At 53.4% G+C, this 23,759-nt stretch overlaps 1 protein-coding gene across 9 annotated transcripts in view; it reads left to right on the forward strand.

Moving 5' to 3' along the window:
* The window catches only part of TTC39A (tetratricopeptide repeat domain 39A), a 51,108-nt gene that overhangs the window by 12,030 nt on the left and 15,319 nt on the right, over positions 1 to 23,759 (forward strand). For 4 of the 9 annotated variants that reach the window (XM_082429835.1, XM_082429836.1, XM_082429837.1 and 1 more), the window contains exons 2-8: positions 6,986 to 7,090; positions 15,592 to 15,723; positions 16,619 to 16,695; positions 17,964 to 18,031; positions 19,881 to 19,945; positions 21,995 to 22,094; positions 23,450 to 23,515. In XM_082429835.1, coding sequence (XP_082285961.1) covers positions 6,986 to 7,090; positions 15,592 to 15,723; positions 16,619 to 16,695; positions 17,964 to 18,031; positions 19,881 to 19,945; positions 21,995 to 22,094; positions 23,450 to 23,515 — 613 coding nt within the window. Of the gene's footprint in view, positions 1 to 63; positions 197 to 584; positions 732 to 6,985; positions 7,091 to 15,591; positions 15,724 to 15,810; positions 16,379 to 16,618; positions 16,696 to 17,963; positions 18,032 to 19,880; positions 19,946 to 21,994; positions 22,095 to 23,449; positions 23,516 to 23,759 lie in introns of those variants that run through there. The other 5 variants (XM_082429832.1, XM_082429831.1, XM_082429833.1 and 2 more) reach the window with 5 other exon arrangements.

A 23,759-nucleotide genomic window follows, 5' to 3' on the forward strand; every position in this document is an offset into this window, starting at 1 on the left:
AGGCCCGGCCCTGCCCCGCCGCCTTCCCCGCCCCCGGCGCGCCCCTCCCCGGCCGCCGCGTCCGCGGCTCGGCGGCACAGCGCCGGCTCCGGGTTCCGGCGGCAGCACCTGGGCCGCGGCTGGCGTCCGCGGGGGCACGCTGTCCGCCCCCCTCGGCGATGACCACGGCCGGCGCCCCGGGCGCCGTGCCCGCGGGGTAAGTGCGCGGCGGAGCGGCCCCGGAGGGCGCGGGCGGGGCGGGGGGGCGGCGCCGGGCCTGGCCTCCCCCGAGGCCCGCACTGCGGCTTCCAGCCTCTGCCGGGCGGCACTGCGACCCCCGCCCCTCCCGGCCTCCGGGTGCCGCCGCCGCCTCCGGGGAGCGGGGATGGGGCTGCGCGGGGACGGTGGACGCCCTGGGCACCCTGGGTCGGTCGGTCACTCCCCGCTGGGTCCCAACTTTGTTAGGAAGCTGTGGCCGCAGCCGGGTCAGAGCCTCCTTCCTCCGCTCGTGGCGTGTACACCTCCACACCTGTGGGTGGGCTCTTATTGTCACTTCCGTTACAGGTGAGGAAACTGAGCAGTAGCTCTTAAATGACTTGTCTTAGGTCTCCCAGGAGGTGAGAAGTGGGCCTGGGATTTGAACCCAGCGATGCCAAACAGTACTTCATCTTCAGGGATATTCGGAGGAGTTAAAAGACTAAGATAGGAACCGGCCCGGCCCACCGGGCACAGCAGGAACAGGGGTAGTAAAGGTGGGTGTTGTCACTTTCAACGTGGCACTTCTGCTCATCCCCACCCCACCCCGTTGAGGAACCCTGTAGGACCCCTACACCGCCCCTGTAGCAGTGACAGCTGCCAGCTGCTGGGAGACCTGGAGCAACTCTTTGCCATTCCTGGACCCCCGTGGATAGGGGCTGGGAGCCCTGCGGCTGGGAGCCGGCACTGCCAGGAGGTTGCTGGGCGGAGATCCTGCGCAGGTGAGCTGGGAGGGCTGCCGTTCTGCCTGGAGCCTCACCACCAGGGACAATATTTGCCTAGGGCCTCAGGACTAACACATGAACAGGGAGGTGACTAGGCTGGTGCCAGCTGTCAGCTGGAGGCCTCCACAGGGCCTGTGTGTGTCCCAGGCTGAGGGCTTGGAAGTTGGGTGGCCGGTGGACACCCTGGCCTGGGGGAGGGTCGCCTGGTGAGTCAGGCAGCGTTTTGTATGACATGGACCAAGTCCTTTATCCTCCCTAGACTTCTGGTCCCTCCTTTGGAAAATACAGGGAGGCTGGGCTGGCTGCTCCCTTCCTTCTCTGGACTGGTCTTTGTAAATCTGGAAGCTGGTTAAATCCCTTCTGCCCAGTCCTGAGCACCACCCCATTGGGCCCAGAAAAATGGTTTCCAGGAGAGAAGGCAGGCATGGAGCAGGGCACCTATCGAAGAGTCCTGAACTCCCAGACTAGAACCCTCATTCATCTTTCTTCCTTGCACACTCGCATCCCTGACTGAGTCCTCTCTACAACCCAGGGCTCCTCTGGCCCCTCCTTGGGCCTCCAGGGCAATGAGCTTACCCTTCTAGCACTGGCAGGTCACCCTCACACTAAACCATACCTGCCCACCTGCATGCCCTCCAGGTCCATCTGGCCCTGGCCCTGGTCAGTGCCATTCTGGTGGGGTCTGAGTAGAGCAGGGGCAAAGCAGTTCCACCTTCACCATAGACACTCATTCAGGCAGTCAACAAACACTCCCAGGCCTGCTCTGGGCCCGGCCCCATGTGTGAGGCTGAGTGGTGAAAAGACCAACATTTAAATCTCCTCCACTTAAAAAATTATGAAATATTTTCAGCCTTCAGAAGAATATTGCAAATAATAAAATGAACTCCATGCCCTTGCCAGCAAGCTTTTTCAGATGTTAACATTGTGCCCTGTTTATTTCATATTCTTTTTAAGAAATAAACCATGGCAAAGCCCGTCAAAGCCCCTGTGGACCACCCTACCCTTCCCTCTACAGAGATAGCCACCATCCTGAATTTTGGTTTTATCATTTCTCTGTCTGTTTTTATTCTTTTGCTGAGTATGTATAAGCCTAAAAAATATGTAGTTCTTTAAATTTTTTCTGTAAATGGAGTCATATAGCATAAATCATTCTGCAGCTTGCTTTTTCTCACTCAGCTTCAGGTTACTGAGATTTAGCTCTCTTGATCCTTGAAGCCCTGGTCCCCACTTGCCTTGAAGTATGATATGCCACCTGATGTAGAGACCATCATTTATTTATTTAGCCAGCCTTCTTGGTGAACACGGAGGTGGCTCCCAGTGTCTTGCTATTCAAACAATGAATATTCTTGAATGATTGTCATTTGCACATATGTGAGTGTTCTTCCAGGTTGCCAGGTAGGAGTGGAGTTGCTGGGATTTTACAGGATATGTGCACTCAATCTTTTAAAGTTACTTAGTTTCATTATAAAAGTGCTGCTCAGTAAAAGAAATGATGGAAATACATAATCTTAGGGAAAAAAAATTGCTAACGTTTCCTGAATACTTCTTATTGTGCTTTCCACTGTCTCAGTCATTCTTCCCAGCAACCCTGGGAGGTAGGTCATTCCCATTTCATTGATGAGGAAACTGAGGCTCATAGAGGTTAAAGAACCTTCCCCCGTTTCTCCAACAAGTGATTGCTGAGCTGCAGCTTGAGTCCAGGGTTGTCTGCTTTCAAAACTCCACGCTACCTAGGCCACACCACATCACTCCCTGCCACGTGGTACTCGCTTTATGCACAGCTAAGCGGGACTCTGGGAGCAGAGTCACAATCGTATTTGCAATTTAGAAAGGTCACTGTGGAAGTGACAGGTCCCCATGGATAGGTTGCCTTACCCCCTGAGCCAAAAGTTCCCCCTGAATGCTGGAAGGAAGTAAAAGCCAGCTCTGATTCCAGTCTGCTCTCTGAGTGACTGCCTCGCCCTGCCTCCACTGCCCCACCCATCTCACCCTGACTGGGGTCAGGGTAGGAGGGTTTCCTGTCTCCAGCGGAGAAGAGGGTCCCCCAGCTCTGCCCATCAGACACTAAGGTAGTGGTTTCCAGGCAGACCACTGTGGGGAGCTGGGAGGGAAGGGGAGTGGGGTGGCTCTCTTCTCACTTTGGCTTCAAGCCCCCTCCCCCACTACGCTGAAGTTCCTGGTGTTAGTCATCACCAGCCATGCTCCACGCTCCACCCTGCTCGGCGTCCTCCCCATACCAGAGTTTCCACCTGGCACAGCAAAGAGGCCACCATCACCACTTGGGAGCCCAGGAATATTTTGGCCTGGGCCCCGGCAGGGTGGTTTGGAGCAGAAAGGCCTTAAAGACATGGGGACAGCCTGCAGAGAAGTGGGGACCTCAGTCACAGCCAGGGGAGGGCAACGGTTTGGCAGGTTGCTCTTGCAGAAAGTATTTCTGTCTTCTCCCAGGTTCCTGGGAGGAGGACATCAGGTTCCTATCTTCACTGTCTTCACTTATCTGTCAAATGCAGATAAGAACATCTGGCTCTTGGGGCTGGTGGGAGGACTGAGTGAAATAATGCAGTCATCAATTTAGATAACTTGAAGTGATATTCTTGTAGTGGTGATAGGTGTTTGTCATGCTATTATTAGGTCAAATGGGGCCAGTGTCCCCAGCCGGCCTGAGCTCCCCAGCCAGCTGGGATGCCCCCATCCCACCCGTCCACTTACAGGCCTTCCAGAGCCTCTGTCTTCTCCACCTGCCCCATGAGGGCCTGTGCCCCCTCCTCACTATGGTATCATGCCTCCAGCCCTTTGCTCACACTCTTTTCCTCTTCTGGGACTTCCTTCTCCATCTTGTCCTCAGTTCAGGGCCACCTTATCCAGAAAGCTTCCTTGACGGCACCCCCCTTCACTTCTGGGCCTCCCCAGCCCCCAGTGACTCCCGTGATCACAGCCCTGATGGCTCTGGCCGTCACTGTAGCCCTCAAGGGCAGGCCCACATCTGGGTCCAGTTTCTTTCCCCAGAGTCCAGCCCCAGGCCTGGCCCAGAGCCAGAGATCAGTGGATATTTGTGGCAGGGAAGAAATCAGCTCCAGCGCTGCCCCAAAGCAGCTGCCCATCTGGAGAGGTCACTGCAGACCCGCCTCATGACAGTTAAGGGAAAGTGGTGCTGGGGCTGCCAGGGGAGGGACTATGTGCTTCTGTGCTGTCAGTCCATCTGTCTGTGCATCTTTCTCTCCAGGTAGACCGAGGAGGCAGAACCTCTTTCTTGATGGGGGTGGAGGTGGGGGTGGGAGCGGGGTGTGCACAGAAGTGGGAGGTAGGCTCTCGACTCTGGAATCGTTTAGAGATGGGCAGAAGCCAGGACAATGGACTTGACTTCCTGGGGCTGAGCTGGTGGGCACTGGCTCAGGCAGAAACTTGGCTGCTTCCAGTGGGGCCTTTTTGGTCCTGGAAAGGAACTTGATCTTTATCCTAAGAGTAAGACAGTGAAGGATTTCAAATCCAGAAGTGACATGGTCAGATTTGGGTTTTAAAAAGATAATTTTGGCTATTATGAGAAGGACAGAGTAAAGGGAATAATGCTTCCTACGTTATCCCTTTAAAAAACTACCTAGAGGCTGGATGAGTTACAACATACATCCTTTAAAATACATTCCTGAGTGCCCACAGAAGTAACAAATCCTCTCAAGCCAAGAATTAAGAGAGAGCTGAAATCAGGCTGGTAAATAAGATGAAGCCACAGCAACCTGAGGGTATTTACAAATTCCAGAAACCTAGAACCTTGAGTTTTAATGACACTTAAGGAATGGGAAATAAGGACTTGGGGCTACCCAACGACAGTGTGAGGAGTTGGAACTTAGCCTCCCTACCACCTCACGTGAATCTGCCACCTTCAAAGGGCGTCCTCAGCAAATAGGTGCATTGACTAGAAAAAAACACACACCCACCACAAAGGGAGATGACAGTTCTTGTAGGGACAAAGAGGCTCCCTAGACAATTATACATGTTGGTCTGCCCTCACACAAATTTCAGGTTTGAATATACACTACCTCTGTGGTCCTGGAAATGCAAACTAAAAAAAGTAACATAAATGGTCTTGGGGGTGGTAGCACCCCAGGGAACCTGGCTGAAGTAAATGAAAATCCTCTCTGGAGGAATGGATTCTCATTTCAAGATCCCTTTGGGATCAGTCAAATAGGAGCTCATGGTAAAATTACAAAACACACAAGGAAACAAGTCACTGTGAGCAATAGATACCAGAAGCAAGAAATAGCAGAATTAAGAGTCTAAGATCCTAGAGTGATAAGATATTGATTTTAACCGATTGTGTTTAAAATGTGTAAAGAAATCAAAGATAGACTTGCCACAATACACAGGGAACAAAATACTGCCCAAAATGACCAAGCAGATTTGAAAAAGAACCAAGTGGAATTTCTGGAGATGAAAAATAAAATCACTGAAATTAAAAACTCAGTAGAGGATAAGTAGCAGATGAGACCCACTTAAAGAGAATTAGCGAAATGAAAGATCTAAAGAAATTACTCAGAATCTAACTGAGAGAGTGAACGAGATGGCAAAGAAGAGAGAGAAGAGGCATGAAAAACAATAAAATGGGATAACAGAGAAGAGTTAGGAATGGACAGGAGTAGAGGAGGGGTCTTCCATCAGACTTGGGTACAGATGGTAGTGGCCTGGACTGGGGGGCACTGGGTGTAGAAGGAAGTGGATTGAGAGATGTTCAGGAGGTAGAACTGATAGGGCTTATTGATGGAGTAGATGACAGAGGCCAGGGGGAAGATGTGTCAAGGATGACTATTTCTGACTCGAGAAACTTGGTCGAGGGGTACCATTTATTGAGATGGCAAATCTGGAGAACAGATTTGGGAGAACAAACAAGAGTTCAGTTTTGACCAAAACATGTTTCATTTTGCCTGGGAAGTTCTGTTGATGCATCACAGAGGAGGAGACATTAGAGCTGGGCCTTAAGATAGGTGTAGAAGTTTACCTGGTGGAGAAAGAACTTTTCTTAACTTTGGGGGAAAAGGATCTCCTTTCAGTAAGATCATCGGGACACTTTGTAGAACCTTCTCTACTTAAAAGAGACCCCTTGAGAAGAGACATTCATAAGACCATCAGACAGGACTTTTGGGATCATCTCTCGTCTTTCAGATGGGAAGCTGAGGCTCAGAGAGGTCAGGGATTTGCTCTCCTAGCCCAAGACTCTCCATCCATCCATCCGTTCATTCATTCACTGACTTAACCTATATTTATCAAAAGCCCATTTTGTACCAGATACTAGGTGCCGGTGATACAGCAGTGAACAAAACAAAGATTCCTGCCCTCAGGAAGCTTATATTTTAGTGGAGGGAGACAGACAATAAACACAAAAATAAGTTAAAAAAAAAATGTCAGAGGGTGATAAGAGCTATCAAGAAGTGTAAGGACTGGAAGGAGGTCGGGTGTACTGGAGGTGCCATTGGGAAGGTGGCCCTTGAACATAAAAGGCCCTGGGCAGCTCTTACAGGGTGGCTGCCCACTATGGCCCATTGTGACAGCGCCCGTGGGGTTCTAGAGTGCAGGCCTGAGGAGGCCAGGAGAAGGCCTAGAGAAGGAGGAGGTAAGAAAAGAGCTGAAGTGGGATTTAGTGGGTAGGCTGTGCCCCCCAGTGGGGGCAGAAGAGTCCAATGGGTCAGAAGGGCCACAAAGACTCCTTTTACCCTTGTGAGAGGAAAGATAAATTTATTCCTGAGGTTTCCTTGCACCAACCCACCACATCCCATCCTCAGCCCCTCCCCACGATCTCAGATGACACCACCCCCTTCTGCTCCCCCTCCCACCTTTAGGGACACTTAGAGGTAGGTCCAAATTGTCCTGTGTCTTAGTACAGAGTGGGCAGCCTGGAGGAGCACATGACAGGCATCCAAGGACCACCAGGGAGTTCGAGTGGGCCTTGGGCGGCTCTGTTCCAGCCAGGACAGTCGAGCCTCTCAGCTGAGGCTCTGTTGAGAGCTCCCAGGTCATGCCTGTGTCTCTCCCATCAGGACTCCTGTGAACAGCCTCCACGAGTCCCTGGACCAGTGCATGACCGCCCTGGACCTCTTCCTCACCAACCAGTTCTCAGAAGCACTCAGCTACCTCAAGCCCAGGTGAGGCTTAAGCCCAGGTTGGGGATGGAGGGTGTGTGTGTGTGTGTGTGTGTGCGTGTGTGTGTGCGTGCGTGCGTGCGTGCGTGCGCGCGCGCACACATGTAAGTGTAGGGATGGGGATGTCGGATGGAGAACCAGAGGTTTTATGTGAGAGGAACCCTGTGTAACTCAATGCCTTCAGCCTTCTGGGTCACTGTGACCCCTGAGAATCCCATAAAAATGGCTCAGGGTCCCCATTCCACAGCCAGGAACAGCCAGGCCCTCCCCTAGGTCACTGTGACTTCCTTCCCCTCAGGTCTTGCAGCTTCTTCCACTTTGATTTCTTGTTCCCACTGAATCCAGCTCTAAAACAGCCCCTTTTTGCTATTTTCCTCCAAAGCGCTGAAGACTTGAGTTGCTTTTACTCAAGGCTTTAGGGCAGTGATGACAGTAGTTTAGCCATTTCTTCTAGTGTTGACTGCCTTACTTCTTTTTTTGGCTGCATTGCGCGCAGGCTTTCTCTAGTTGCGGTGTGCGGGCTTCTCATTGCAGTGGCTTCTCTTGTTGCAGAGCACAGGCTCTAGGCACGTGGGCTTCAGTAGTTGCAGCACGCGGGCTCAGTGGTTGTGGCACTTGGCCCCTAGAGTGTGCAGGCTTCAGTAGTTGCGGCGCATGGGCTCTAGGGTGCGCAGGCTTCAGTAGTTGTGGTGTGCGGGCTCAGTAGTTGTGGCTTGCGGGCTCTAGAGCGCAGGCTCGGTAGTTGTGGCACACGGGCTTAGTTACTCCGTGGTATGTGGGTTCTTCCCCGACCAGGGATTGAACCCGGGTCTCCTGCATTGGCAGGCAGATTCTTAACCACTGCGCCACCAGGGAAGTCCCTGCCTTATTTCTAAATAGTATGCTTAGAGTGCTCTTTCTTTACTTACCACTTTTTTCAATTTTTTAAAAACTGAAATTAAGTTGAGATATAATTCACATACCATAAAATTCACTCCTGTTAACTTTTTGCTTTTTTTCTTTTTTTAAATTTTTATTTATTTATTTATTTATTTATGGCTGTGTTGGGTCTTCGTTTCTGTGCGAGGGCTTTCTCTAGTTGCGGCAAGCGGGGGCCACTCTTCATCGGGGTGCGCGGGCCTCTCACTGTCACGGCCTCTCTTGTTGCGGAGCACAGGCTCCAGACGTGCATGCTCAGTAATTGTGGCTCACAGGCCCAGCTGCTCCGCGGCATGTGGGATCTTCCCAGACCAGGGCTCGAACCCGTGTCCCCTGCATTGGCAGGCAGACTCTCAACCACTGCACCACCAGGGAAGCCCCAACTTTTTGCTTTTACACATCACCTGATGGTTGACAAGAATTTAGCTTTCTTATACCCCTGCCTCACCTCCCTTCCCTCCTCCTATCATTATATCACAATATCTGGCTAAATCAGTAATCAGTGTTTTCATTATTATAACTATGTAATTATGCTCATTGCAGAGACAAGTCTTACATTATAAGATTACATTTTCTTTCTGGAGTTAGTAGTTGTCTTGTTTTCTTCATTTGCCTGATTTGCTATACGTTTATCCTGAACTCTTTATAACTACTCCATCAAGTCATGAGGTTTTCCGTAAATACTCAGACATATCAGGTAAGCCCTCAGTCCCTCTTTTTCCTGGAAACCTCTCCCCTGGAGGACAGACCTGTTTACTGGCCACCTTCCAGCCAGCTCCTGGAATCCCCTTTGCTTCTCTCCTGTTTGCTTGGCCTGGCTTTTTCTCTCTCATATCTGTATCCTCCCTCATTTTACTAGAGCATGTCCTCTAGAAATTTCCAAAGAGAGAGTTGCATGAATATGATCTTTCGCCCTCAGAATTTTGAAGGCGTTGTTTTCTGGCATGTACCGTAGCCGGGAGAATCCTAATTCTTCTTACATGGCATGGGGTCTTTTTTCCTTCTCCAGAGATGTTTAGGATCTTCTCTTTTATTCCTGCAAATCTGAAATTTCACAATGATGTGCCAGAATGTAGGTCTTTTTACTTGGCATTTTTTTTTCTTTGTTTGTTTTGGCTGTGCTGGGTCTTTGTGGCTGCACACAGGCTTCCTCTAGTTGCAGCGAGCGGGGGCTACTCTTCATTTCAGTGTGTGGGCTTCTCATTGCAGTGACTTCTCTTGTTGCCGAGCACGGGCTCTAGGCGTGCGGGCTTCAGTAGTTGCAGCACACGGGCTCAGTAGTTGTGGCTCGCGGGCCCTAGAGCGCAGGCTCAGTAGTTGTGGCGCACGGGCTTAGTTACTCCGTGGCATGTGGGATCTTCCCGGACCAGGGCTTGAACCCATGTCCCCTGGTTAGCAGGCGGATTCCCAACCACTGCGTCAACGGGGAAGTCCCCTTGGTATTTTTTTATTCGGAAACTGAGTTCTAGGAAATTCTCTCGTATGATCCTTCCACGTTCTGTTTCCCTTTCTTGGGCTTTGTTTAAGGCAGGTATTGGACTTCCTGGATCAGTCCTCTTCTAAGATATTTATCCGCACACCACCCCCCTCACATTTCTTTATCTTTTTTCCTCTGATTTATGGGAGAGTTCCTCAACCTTATCATTAAATCCACTGACTTTTCTTTCTTGTGTGTAATCATATGATTAATTCCCTAGTACTCTTCAGTGTTCTCTGAATGTTCTTTTTTTCCTAAAACATCTTATTCTTTGTTTATGAGTGCACTGTGTTCTTTATATGTATATTTAAAAATATGAGTGTCCTGAGGATAGGACCTGGCATGTAGCAAGCCCTCTAATAAGTATTTATTGTTGTTATTACTATTATCGCAGAATATTATCTCTTTTAAAAATATTTTATTCTTTCCCTGCATAATCTTGGCTTTCTCCAGGTTTCCTTTTTCTGTTTAATGGGGGGGAATACTCTCCTCATGGTAGGACGGGGGCGCTACCCTGAAATGCCCGATGGTCCCTGGCTGGCTGTCTGGTCGTATTTAAGAGCAAATTCACTCAAAGGCCAACTGGAAAGTCTGGGCCAAGAAGCCTTGTAATTGGTGGGATCAACTTTTGGATGATCTGGCAGAGAGCGGGCCCCAGATGTTAGCTTTTCCAGAGAAGAATCCTCCATTCCTCAATCTGGACAGAGAGCCCCTGGCTGCCTGAGTTCTGGGACTGGGATAGGGGTGAGGGGCCAGGGGTCTAATCATGCCTGCTGCCTGCTTGCCTGATCCCCTCTTTTCAGCTCTGGGCTGTCCTCTGCCACCACTGGTTCCCCCAGGTCCCCAGGGAAAGCAGGTGCTGGGGTAGGGGGACGGCTTTCCCCAAGCCCCAAGCCAGGCCTGTTCAGTTTCTCCCGGCCTGACTGACCCATCGAGCTCCTGTCTGGGGTCAGTGGCCCAGCTTCTGAGCGGGGCGGCTCCAGGGCTTGGTGGTCCTGAGTCGTACGGTAGTCCCTCCGCCAGCAGCGCTCACACCTCATCCCCACCCTCGGGGGGGATCTGGCTTGAGGTGCGGCAGGGCCGGGTCTGCTCAGGAGTGTGGCCGCTGCCTGAGGCAGGCCAGGCCCCATCTTGCCCCATCACTGAACATCTGGCTTCCCCTCCCAGTGCTGTTGGAAGGCTCCCCGGCTCCCCTTCCCTGCTGGTCACTACCCGTCCCGAAGTGGCTCCTCTCTGCCACTGCCCCCTCCCGCCCTCAGCCCCCTCCTCGCTGAGGGGCCGCCTCACCTTCCCTCACCTCAGGAGGGCCCTCTTCTAGGGGTCCCGCAACCCAGGCCCCCAAGAGGCAACACCTGCCCTGAAGGAAGCACTGCAGAGAGAACAGGCTTCCTGTGAGGCCACCTTTCATCTCACACGTGAGGGAGGCCCTGTAACCTCTCTTTCTCTTGACTCCTGCCGCATTCCGGAAAAGGGTCTTTGCTTTCTTCTGAGTTGGAGCTCTTCCTCCCCAAACAGTGGGTGTCATGAGCACACTCCCGGCCCCTTCTTGTGACAACCAAATAGTGTTTCCAGGAACTGCCAGCTGTCAGGGCAGGGGCAGGCAGATTCAGTAAAAATACCTCCCCATCTCTGTTAAGAACCACTGGTCAAGATAAAATAATTTCGTGCTCAAAAGTGGTCTCCTCTCCCCATTCACAGCCGCTGAAGCTGTGAAGGACGCTGGGGGGGTCAGTGTCACCCACTGCTCCCCGTGGCACGCATGGTGTCTCGTTTCGCTGTCACCCACGCTTTGCCCTCGGGGAGTAACTGGGCTCTCCAAGCCTCCCCCCCGCCACCCCCCAGCTTCTGCTTTCCCTTTTTCACTTCTTTCTTTTTTTTTTTCCCCCAAACTAACACCAGAACCTGCATGTTAGACTACTTTGTTTTTTGTTTGTTTGTTTGTTTTACAGCAGGTTCTTATTAGTTATCTGTTTTATACAGATTGGTGTATACATGTCACCATATATACACCATTTGCTTTCCCTTTTTCACTTCTTCGAGTAGCTTCTAGTTTATTTTACTTCGCGCTGTGTGTGTCCCTGAGCACTGTCTCTGGAACGTGGTAGCTACACATTTGGTGAAAACAATGGTCATGGTTGATAAGTAGCAGGACCAGGACGCAAGTCCAGCCCCACTCGGCTCCACAACCCACACTTTGCCCCCGGGCCATCCTGGATCTCAAGCAGGTGGAGTTTCCCTGGGACAGAAGGCCTCACACCTGCCGCCTCTTCCAGGAGGGAGGGAAGGAGGTAGAACAGGTGTGTGGGGCGGAGGGAGGGTGGTGTTCCCCTGCACTGTCCTGGGATTCCTCTGAGGGAGGAAGCAAAGTCCCCTGCTGAGAGGAAGGGGCCAGGCTGCTGCTGGGCTGGGGAGGTGACAGGGACTGGGCAGAAGTTTATGAGTGGCATGATGGGCCGAGGTTGGGGGCCCCGCTCAGAGCGTGCCTGTCCGTGTGGCTGGCGCCTTCCTCCTGCCTTGCTCAGTGGCAGCGCTGCGGAGAAAGTAGGCGGTCGCGCGGCTCCTAACCAGGGCAGCGGGAGTTGGCAGGCCAGCAGCGAGGGTTTTGACGAGAGAGTGGCTGGTATGAGGAAGCTCAGCTGGGGGGTCAGGGAGAGAGGACAGGCTGGAGGTGGGGGGATGGCGCAGTGGGAGTGATGAGAGCGAGCGCACAGGCGGAAGGCGGGGAGTCTGTGCCCGGGAGGGTGAGTGGTATCGTGCAGGACTCCAGAAGCAGAGCTGGTCTGTGGGTTGATGGGGAGGTCAAGGGGTGACCCATGGGATGGGGTGGTTGGACGCCTGGGGCCGGTTCACTTGGCAGCGCCTCAGGAGTGCCCTCGTGTGGCCGGCGGCGGGCCGGGTGCTGGGGCTGCAGTACTGATCGGGGCGTGGGCCGTTCTCAGGGTGCCTCATGGCCCCAGTGAAACAAGTAATAATGGCTTTAGGACCAGCCACATACCTTCCGGGGTGTACTGCAACATGAAAATGTGGAATTCTTTGTTCAAAAATTATTAAGGGTTTCAAGACAGTGACAGCAGAGCATTAAACCAAGCATGGAGCCCTGTTTGACTGCACAGATCGCACACCCGTGAAGCCAGCCCCGGAAGTCTTCCTGGAGGAAGTGACAAATTTAAGTTGAGAGAGGCTGGATGAGAAGGAGTCAGCCAGATGGAGAGGGCATTTCCAGGCAGAGGAACAGCCGGTGCCAAGGCCTGGCAGTGAACGAGGGTCTAGTGTATTTGAGGAAGACAGATAGTCAGCCTGGCTGGGGTGGGGAGAGCTGGGGCAGGTCCCAGAAGGGAGAGGGCAGGGTGATGGAAGGTGGACTGGGGATATGAGTCCCCCAGAAGGTGGTTGGGCTGGAGAGGAGGGCAGCGAGGTGGGTCTGAGAGGCGTGGGGGGATTTCATGAGGGTGAAGGGTGGCTTGCAGGCAGGGGTTCTGTCTCTGAGACAGGCTGCAGGGGGGCATCCTCGCCCAGAGAGGTCCTCGGGAAGTAAGGCCTTAGGCTGCGACTGCAGAGGGGTCCCCAGGAAAGAGCAGTGGGGTTTGGGTCAGAGTCAGTCGTCCTGATGGTGAGGACAGGATGGCTGACGAGTAGCTGACAAGGGCCTGAGCCCTGGCTACTGGCAGAGGAGGGAAGGGCTGGAGGCCGCTGGGCTTAGCAGACCTCCAGGTGGCCAAGGAGCCCCCGGTCCCAACACCCTGCTCTTCCGATGGCTCTTCCAGTGCCCTCCCCATCTTGACAGCTGGTCTAGGCCTGGCAGGTGAGACCCCATTGGGCATCATGTCCTAGAGGTGGGTCTAGCTCAGAGGTGAGGGGATCGTTGCTTCTAGGGGTCTGGTCGCCATATGTACAAGGACTTTGTGGAGTAAAAACTAAACTTGGGGTGCCTGAGGTCTGGGGGGTTGTTATACCTCTGTGCCCTGAATCCCAGTCCAGACCAGAGTTGGGGGTTTCCATGTCATGGGCTGGGGAGGGGCTAGGATTCCCAGCTGGAGGTGCCTGTCGGGGCCTTGGGCCTCAGACTAGAAATTCCACTTCGCCTGCCAGCTGCCCAGGCGGGGCTCTCCCTCCTACTGGGCTAGGCAGGTGGGGCTGAGTCCCGGGCCTGGGACCTGGGGGTGAGGAGGGTGAGAGTTGGAGAGGCCTGGGGGAAGGGGATTATCTGGGAGGTGGGTCTGTGTGCTGCCCGGGAAACCCTTCCTCAGGGAGAAAGTTTTTATGTAGGGCAATGACCCTTGACCCTGGCAGGACACAGAGGGACTCAGACTCACTTTCATTGAGCATCGGTGTTATGGCCCTGGCCTGGGCACCCTACTTAAGCCACCCAAAGTCCTGGGGGAGAAGGGTTATTGTATCCATTTTACGGAGGAAAAGCCTGAGGCTCAGAGAGGCGACAAGACTCACGAGGGTCACACAGCTGGTGACTAGCGAGGCCAGGATTCCAAACTGTGTCTGAGGGACTCTGAAGTCTGAGTTCTGTCCCCACTGCAGGCTGTGGCCTCCTTTCCACAAGCCACTGCCCTCAGATAAGCAGTTCTAGCAGAGACCTGGGAGGTGTCCCGACAGCTGCCAGGACTGGTCTCCTTCATGAACCTTTGACTTCCAAGGATAATATCACCTGAGAATCACCCAGAAGTAAAAAAGCAACTTAATTTACAGAGGTGTTTTATGAATGAGGAACGGGTGAAGTCTTACGATAGAATAGATGGTCTATAAACCTTAGTCATCTCTCTCTCCCCTGAAGTCCCCAGCATAAGCCTGGCACTGAGGAGTTTGGAAAATAATTAATAAGGGAGTGTAGGGAAGGGAGCAAAAAATCACTGCAGCATCTACTGTGTGCCAGGCAAGGGTAATCCCCAGCCAGACCCACATGGACTCGGGTGGGCCAGCATTATTGTCCCCATTCTGCAGAAGCATAAATCAAGCCCCAGACACATTGTGACTTCCCCACGTACAGAGGGGGACTGGCATTGGTCCCATCCTTCCTTGCCTGTTGCTCTCTGCATGCGTTAGACTAAATGCCACCCCTCTCCCCTCCAACACCCTTTAGATGCGAGGTCTGGGGCTGTGGCAGAGCCGGGAGACAGGACGGGGAGGCTTCCTGAGACCGGCTCGCTCAGCCCTGTCATGTTGGTGCTGAGTCAGAGATAAATCTCACACACGCTCTGCCCTTGAGGTGCCCACAGTCTGGGAGAGAGCTGAGCCTCGGCTGATACCAGTTCAGTGTGACCTGTGCCTCAGTTATTGACACATGCTCCCTTTGGGAGGGAGCCCTGGATTCCCAGTGGCCTTTGAGGCATTTGAGGGCCTTGGCAGATGAGTCAGGGGATGCGGGGGTAGGGGATGGGCATTTCAGGCTGAGGGAACAGCAAGGACAAAGGCCTGCAGGAGGGAAAATGTGGGCTTTTCTCGAGGAGAGTGTGTGTGGTTCAGTTGTGGTATAGTCTTGAATGTGACCAGATGGTGGGTCAGAAGCAGAAGTGATAATAGGGCTGGGCTGGAGAGGTGGGCAGGGCCTGTGATGTGTGGAGCCTCGAGCCCCCAGCATTGTCTCATGGGATGTGGAAGTCACGGGAGGGCTCAGCCAGAGAGCAACAGGATCAGACGGTGGGGTGGGGAGAGGCAGGAGGTGGCGAGGTCAGTGAGGTCCGGGGGACAAGGATGGGCAAGCCCGAGGTGGGGCTTGAGGAGACAGGACCTGCGGTAGGTGGGGCAGCAGGCGAGAGGCAGGCCCTGGCGCAGGGGAGTACCGCCTCAGGCCAACACACTGCTGAGCTCCTCCGGAGTCCTCACGGCAGCCTTGCTGCTGCCATGCATGTGGAATGGGTGAGAAACCGAGGCTCAGATTTGGAGAGTCACTTAGGGCCACTCAGCAGGAAGAAGAGGAGCTGGGATCCGAGGCCTTCTGAGCAGCAATGGAAGGGTCAGCCCTTGGCGAGTCCCTTCCCCTCTCTGGACCTGTGTGTCCTCCCACGCGGGATGGGGGAGGGGACGGTGGGTGATGACACAGGGTCAGCTACCTTGGATTTCTAGGAGTTTATGCTCTCGTGTCCCTTCTCTCTGGCAGAACCAAGGAGAGCATGTACCACTCACTGACGTATGCCACCATCCTGGAGATGCAGGCCATGATGACCTTTGACCCCCAGGACATCCTACTTGCTGGCAACATGTTGAAGGAGGCCCAGTCGCTCTGTCAGAGGTCGCAGCTGGGGGTGTGGACAGGGATGAGGGGTTGTGAGGCCCATCCTTCTGTCACCTTGGCTTATCCCAGTGCCTAACATGCCACTATTAGTCCTACTCCTTTCGGCTAAAAAAAGGTGTCCCCGAGTGCTAAAAGCCGTCCCTGTTAGCACTGCCCCAGGAGCTGTGTTGTCTGAGCCAGTCACGGAGGGCTTCCAGGGGCCAGGCTGGATTGGGAGGAGACAAATCCTGGCTCTGTCACGTAATAACTTGCTGACCTTGGGCAAGCCCCTTTCTGGTCTGAACTTTCCTCATCTGTGAAATGGGTGTGATGACAGGGTTGTTGTGGGGACTGAGTGAAGACATCGGTTACAGGACCTGGTGCATAGTTTGTGTTCAGTACACGTTAACTGCCTGAACACGTGAATGAATAGACCCTCAGGGTTCGTGCACAGGTGGAGTCACCTGTCACTGGGACACACCCCTGCCTGCCCTAGGCCAGGCGCTGTGCTGGGTACTGGCCACCCAGGGAATCCTCAGACCCCGGCCCCTCTGATGCCTGAACTGCCTGATCGGGGAGACAGGCACAGACAGTAACATCCCAGCACGATGCAGGGAAGCTCATGGGGTCGTGGGGCTCCAGCTGGAGGAGCAGGAAAGGCATCCTGGAGGAGGTGATGCCAGAGCTGGGTCCTGTAGGGTGACTAGGAACTGGCCAGGGTAGAGGGGGCAGGGGAGGGGGCTCCGTGCAGAGGCAACAGCAGGGGCAAGGGTGTGAGAAGGCCTGGATTGGGGGGAGTTGCCAGGAGTTTAGTGTGTGGAGTCCTACAGGAGGGGCAGGAGATGCTGTTGGAGGCGCCTGGGCCCTTCGCTCACCCTCCCTGAATGACGTGAGACCCCGTTTTCCTCTTCAGGCACCGGAGGAAGTCCTCTGTAACAGATTCCTTCAGCAGCCTGTTGCACCGCCCCACTATGGACCAGTTCACGGAAGGTGTGGCATCTGGGATGTCCTCTCAACTCTGCTGACGCCAGGCAGCCCGGTTCCAGGCCCAGGAAGGGGTGGGAAGGGGCAGCTGTCCTCCCAGCTGTCACCCAGGGGGCTGGGCCCTGCCCTAGACACTGGGACACAGATGGGTCAGACCTGGGGCCTTTTGAGGACTGGTCTCAGGTGGGGGGCTGGGGTGAGGGTGGGGGAGCAGGTGAGACTCACTTACCTGACGGTATTAACTGCTGGAAATTGAGGAAAGAAAATGCTGTCACAAGGTCTGTGCACTTTGCTCCTCAGGCCAGTGTGGGCTTAGGACTGTGTGTGCAGTTAGGTTTACTGGTTTAATTATCTTAGTGATCTCACGTGCTCCTGAGGGGAATGTGGTTCTAGAGGCTGACACACTGAGATGAAACAGCTGGGAGCCGTGGAAGAGAAGGTCTGGGCCGCCAGAGCCATGTGGCATCTTTGTGCCGTGACCACATGTGGCAGTCCTGGAGACAGCAGCAGCCAACCATGAGCAATTTGGGGCCCTTTAGTGCAGGGGCGAATGGCCCTCCCCACCTTGAGAGCCCTTTGAGGGTTCCAGTGCGAAACAGTGCTTATGATGGTGCCACTCTCTCCTTCATACCTTCCATGGTTCCCTGCTGCCCACAGGACCAAATCTGCAAGCCTCCACCAGTGTTTAAGATCCTTTACAGCCAGACTTCTGCCCCTCATCTTTCCCTGTCCCCTAAATCTCTCCCTGGTCCACCCCATTTCAACCTTCTGTGGCTCAGCTGTTCCCCCAGGCACCTGAGTTGTTTGGCTTTCCTGGGCCTCTGCCGAGAAAGCTCTTCCTGCCTCATCCTTCCATCCCATGTTCAACTCAAATGGCCCAACTCAGGCGTCTTCTTCTGGAAGTCTTTCCTGACTCCTCGGGCTGTCTTAGTTCTCCTTCCTTACTCCTGCAGCCTGCGGCTTCCCTGGGTTTATCCATTCATCCCAGCACTGTAGGGGTGTTGGTGCACAGCACCTACAGTGACGCCTGGAGGACAAGAGGACAAGGCCCAGGGCCCTCTGCTGACATTCTTGGGGGTGGGGTCAGGGGTGTGAGCTAATTCAGGACAATGGTGCGTGCCACCAAGGAACCTGGTGATGGGGATTCGGGAGGTGGCAGGCAGGTGCTGACTCAGGCTCCCTTTGCCTTTTGGGAAGTGGGATGAGGAGGATCTGGCCCAAGCCTCCTGCCAAGAGTCCCAGGAGGCCACAGGGCTTTGGTTTTCTCCCTGCAGTGGAAATCCACGCTGAGGTCTGCTACGCAGAGTGCCTGCTGCAGAGAGCAGCCCTGACCTTCCTGCAGGTAGGAACCCTCTTCTTGTACAAGCAGCCTGGGGGTTTCAGAAGATGGATCACCACGTCTTAGCCTGAAGGGTCTAGAGCAGCCATGCCCAGCCCCCTTGGGGTTGAGGCGAGGACTGAGGCTCCGTCACCCCAACACTCCTGGCCCTGGGCAGGCTCAGTGGCAGAGGTGACGGGCCCTGCCCCTCCACACGGAGCACACGCGTTCCCACCCACTACCAGGATGTGCTTCCACCTCGTGACTGCTGCTTCCCTGCTGTTTTTATGTCACGGGGGTGACAGAGCCTGCTTTACATTTGATTCATTCAGCAGACTAGTCTGAATGAATCAAACGTGATTCATTCAAGAACTTGACTTGTAGAACCTGCAACATACCAGGCTTTGTATGTACATTACAGGCATGTCGTTTTTACATACCTTATACACATTGCATGGTTGTTTTTACCTACATTTCTATGTATTATTTAATCAGCACCTCACAGGCCTATGAAGGGGAGGATTAGCGGGGGAGGAACCACCTTCCCAGGGTCACATGGTTAGCAAATGGCAGAGATGGGATTTGAACCAGGTCTGGCCAACTCAGAGCCTATGCTCCTCACCACAATGGAAATTATGAGAACCATCACGTCATGATTTTACCAAAAAGCCTGGATTATAATTATAAAATATAATCATCATGTAAATAGGTGTACTGGGGTGGAGAGGCACATATAAATTTTATTGTTGGGGTACTGTTTATTTTTGCCAGTGATTTTTCTATCTTTTTGGACCTCAGCTGATTAGAATTGGATTAATCTTAATTCTTCGTTAGGATCACTGTAATAATTGCACCATGAATGGCCTTTTGTTTCCGTTGTTTGTTTACTCTATTATTACACATATGCCCACGAACCCCCCACCCAACCGGAGAACAGAACCCTGCTGGTACATCTCCTTGCCCTCTGCCTCGCTTCCCCCAGGGGAAACCACTACCTAGAGTTTGCATTTATCATCCCCCGCCCTGTTTTTAAAAAATGGTTTTCTCAGCTTCCTATTCATGTCTGAAGAGCATATTGTTATGTTTTAGTTGCCTTTGAGCTTCTTAAGCCCTCAAGCTGTGTGGGACTTGCTTTCTTCACCCAACCGTACGTGGCTGTGTAATACTGCCTTCTATGAATATACCAGTTTTTCTATCCATTATCCTGCTGAAGGATATCTGGGTTGTTTCTGGTTCTTGGCTCCTATGAACAGTGATTCTGTGAGCATTCTTGAAGACGTTCATCCATTTCTCTTGGGTGTGTACCTGGGAGTGGAACTGTCAGGGGGACTGTAGGTATTGGGACTTTTTTGTTTTGGCTGCACTGTGTGGCATGTGGGATCTTAGTTCCCCAACCAGGGTTCAAACCTGTGCCCCCTCTAGTGGAAGCACGGAGTCATAATCACTGGACCCCCAGAGAAGTCCCCAGGTCCTGGCGCTTTAAATTACAAATGTGATGGATACCTGCTTGTTGTAAAAAAACACAAACAATCCAAAAATGAACGTCTCTCTTCCTTCCCCACAGTTTCTCCACTGTTAACCGGTGGGAGCATCTCCTCCAGGCCTTTCTCCAAGCACATGGTATAGGTACATGTGAGCCTGGTAAAGGAGGCTGTGGTTGAGCCCTGGGCATTGTGGAGGTCTTGTTTGGCAAGCAAGACCCTCATCTCAAGTACCAGGGGTAGAGTGGGGAGGCCTCTGACCCCACCCACGCGGGGCCCCTCATAAAGCTGGGCCCAGGGAGGGCCAGGCAGTATCCAGAGCCTTGTATGATCCCTCTCAAGCCTGTGGCTACCCAACCAGGCCCGGCTCTTAGCATCTCTCCCCCCTGCAGGACGAGAACATGGTGAGCTTCATCAAGGGTGGCATCAAAGTTCGAAACAGCTACCAGACCTACAAGTGAGTGGGGCTGGCCTGGGGGGCCTGAGGCCACAGCATCTACTGCCCTGTGCCCCTCAGGCTGCTTTGTGGGAGGTAGAGGGCACTGGCTGGAGGCAGGAAACCTAGAATGCTGTGTGACCTCAGATAGATTTCTGCACCCTCAGGACTTCAGTTTTCTGGACTATTATTCCCCTGTGTGTATCCGTTCATTTGGTCCCCCTGAGAGCTGACTCTGTGCCTGACCCTGAGCTAGGGGAAAACAAGGCACATATTCTGTACAAACAGCTCGGTCTGGTGGGGGTGGGAGAAAGACACAGGAACAGTCATTTTGAGAATAGCAGCAGGACTCCTACCCATCCGTAAAGGCCCCATCCAAATGCCGCTTTCCCCATGAAGCCTTCCTTGAACCCTCCAGTACACAGGGATGATGCTTACATAATACACACCACCTCTCCAAACTGGGAGCTCCTCGACAGCCAGATTATTTCCATGCCGTCTCAGCACTGGGCCACACGTAGGCCATGTTTACGGAGCAAAGAATGAAGACTCAGTCCAGAGCACTTCTGCCCAGTGTGGTCCCGCAATCCTTTTCTACAATTCCAAAATCAGAAAAGCTCTGAAAATAATTAACCCTCCCCCCTGCCCCAAGTTTGGCATTGAAACTCCTTTTCCATTAAAAGTTGACTTGAATTGACTTGAGACTATCATCTTTATTTTCCCCACTTAATGTGACTATTTCCCTGCAGAGAGATTGTGAGTTTGATTTCCAGGTATTACTGGGGTATAACACACCATGCAGTATATGGACACCACACTTCTTTGTGGGTCTCTGCTGGAATTGTTCAGGGAAACCAGACTGTGTTCTGGCCCTTCTAGTCTCCCTACCAGCTGCCAGAGTGATGTTTTCAAAGCACAAACCTTGTCAGGTCAGTCGGTCCCTGCCAACTCCTGAGACCCCCTCTTGCTCTTAGAATAAAGTCCTGGGTCCTGCCGAGTCATTCCTGGGAGGTGCCCCTGTCCTCCTAGCCGTAGCTCCTGTCCCACCGTGCCTCAGGCATTTGGGCCTTCCCTCCGGTTTTCAAACATGCCAGATTTCTCCCTCAGGGCCCCGGGACACACTGTTCTCTCTGCCAGGAACACTTTGTGCCAGGCTAACCCCTCATCCCTCCGTTTTCAGCTCAAATGTCAGCTCCTTGAGGAAACCTTCCCAGAACCCCAAACTAGGTCAGGCTCCAGGGTTCCTCCTCATCCTCACAGTGACTCGATAGGGGTGTGTCTCTAAGAGTGGGAGAGTTGTGAGGACAGCAGCTTGATGGCTTTGCTCCCTGCTGTCCTCCGGTGCTTGGCACAGAGAAACCTTAGTCCGTGTTTGCTGAGCGAATGCCCTCAAGATGCTCGTGGCCTGGAAGGGAGGCAGGTACATCTTTAAAGCCCCTGTCCTGCCCCAGGCAGACCGGGATATGGACTCTGAGCTCTTGGTGACCAGAAGAAAGAGGGTTGGATTCCAACCAAGAGACTCCAGAGGGACTTCCTCAAGGAGGCAGTGTTGGAGTTAACCCAGTGGTTCCCAACTGGGGGCGGTTTTTCCTCCCATGAGACGTTTGGCGATGTCTGGAGACATTTTGATCGTCATACTGGGGGAGGTTGCTGCTGGCATCTAGTGGGTAGAGGCCAGGGTTGCTGCTGAACATCCTAGGACGTACAGGATGGCCTCCTGCCCCCATCTGAACAAAGAATTATCCAGTTATCCAGCCTAAAATACTAGTAGTGCCGAGGTTGAGAAACTGTTCTAGACAGAATGCAGAGCATGAGCAAATGCCTAGATGTTGGACAAGGCGGGTGTGCTAGGGCTGATAGAGCTGAAATCCAAGAGCAAGCGGTGTGTCATTACGATGGGAGATGGGGCTAGAAATTCCTCGAATATCAGCTCTCTGGATGGCCAGACGGTTACAGATCCACCACCAGGGAGTTCGAGATCAGCTAGGAGTATAGGGGCAACTTGGGCCCGGCTGGAAGAGGACCCAGCCCCCCAGATGTGGCTGAAACAGGCTTTGCATCCCTCCGCAGGGAGCTAGACAGCCTCGTGCAGTCCTCACGGTACTGCCAGGGAGAGAACCACAGGCACTTTGAAGGAGGAGTGAAGCTCGGTGTGGGAGCCTTCAACCTGGTGAGTGGGCATGCCCTCCCCACATCCACAGCGTCTGGGTTCAGGATCAATCTCCCCTGCACATCCCCGCCCTACACATGGTCTCTGCCGAGCTACTATCCCGGGCCCCAGTGATGAAGCAGACCCGTGGCCAGCCTGGGGGCTCACAGCTGGGGTGGAGATGGGGGGCTGGCCGTGGCTCCAGAGTCCCTTCTGTGCGTTTCTTCCCAAGGCAAGTTGAAAGCTTGAAATCCACTACAGTGGCAGTATTCACAGCACCAGAAACTGACAAACACAGTACATCAGGGCCTTTTCCTCCCTGGAGGGCTGGTGGTTAAACATTGACCAGTGGCAGGGAAGGAGACAGGCCTGGAAACAGCCGACGACCCACAGGGAACAGAGAGCCAGGACTCCTTCCTGGGGGAGCCTGGGAAGGTTTCATGGAGGGGATAGTATTTGAGCTGGATCTGGAAGGATCCATAAGCGGGGGAAGTTTTCCAGGCAGGAAGGGCATTGTAGGCAGAGGGAACAGTGTGAGCTGAGGCAGGGAGGCTCAGAAGAGTTGTGCCTACTCCTGGGAGGAGGAGCTGGTCTCTGGCGATCCAGACTCCTGGCCCTGGGTGGCCAGGGACTTACCCACAAGTGTGAGTGTGGCCGGGGGTGGCGCTCTCCCCTCTAAGCAAAGCCTGTTCTGATGCGGGTCCCTGCCCCGCTCTGGGTTCCAGATTCCCCATATGTAAAATGGGAGCAGTGATCCCGGCCCAAGTGCTAGGAAATACAAGCTGCCACGTGCATCAGATACTTCAGCAGGTTATAGCTGGACTGTCTGCGGTTCGAGAACTGGCTCCACCACTGATGAGCTGTGGTGCCTCGGGCATATCCTGTCACTTATCTGTGCCTCTGTTTCTCCATCTGTTGAAAGGGGTTAGTAATCCCTTCTTTGCAGGACTGTTCTGAGGATCAAAGGCAATGACAGAGCCCCTGGTACAAAGTAGGGATTCAGTGTAATAACAATAGCTAACTGCTAGGTGCAGGCCCTATTATGTGCTTCACATATATTAATTTGATCCAGCTGGTAGGGGCTATTATTATTTCCATTTTACAGATGAGGAAACTGAGGCAGAGAGAGGAAATGTAACTGCCCGAGCTGGGAGTGTTGAGACTAGGATTTAGACGCAGTCTGCTCCTAATTGTCTGTCACTCTGAAGTGCCTCTCTATCTGGGGAAGTTGGCTTTCGGAAACCTAGGGCCTCCTCATGGGCATTCCAGAGACAGGGCCTGCGCCTCTGGGATTACCCCCAGGACTCTGGAGGCTTGTTGGAGATTGGGAGGGTCAACCCCCACCCCTTCACGTGTCCACCTGCCTCTTCCTGCAGACGCTGTCCATGCTTCCTACCAGGATCCTGCGGCTGCTAGAGTTCGTGGGGTTTTCAGGAAACAAGGTAACCACCTTCCTTCTGGGGATCCCAACCTGCTCAGCCCCAGGGCTGGAGCTCAGCTGGACAGGGTGAGGCTGAGGGGCTGCGGGTCCTGAGTGCCAGTCCTGGCTCAGCCCCCCTCAGTGTGTGGCCCTGGACAAGGCTCAGACCTCTCTGGACCTCAGTCTCCTCTCCTGCAAATGGGGCCATTGATCCCTGCCAGGCCCTTCCCAGGGTAGAGAGGCTGGGTGTAGGTAAGGGTAAGGGT

The sequence above is a fragment of the Balaenoptera physalus genome, assembly GCF_965194825.1.
Source record: "Balaenoptera physalus genome assembly, chromosome: 1".
Taxonomy (NCBI): domain Eukaryota; kingdom Metazoa; phylum Chordata; class Mammalia; order Artiodactyla; family Balaenopteridae; genus Balaenoptera; species Balaenoptera physalus.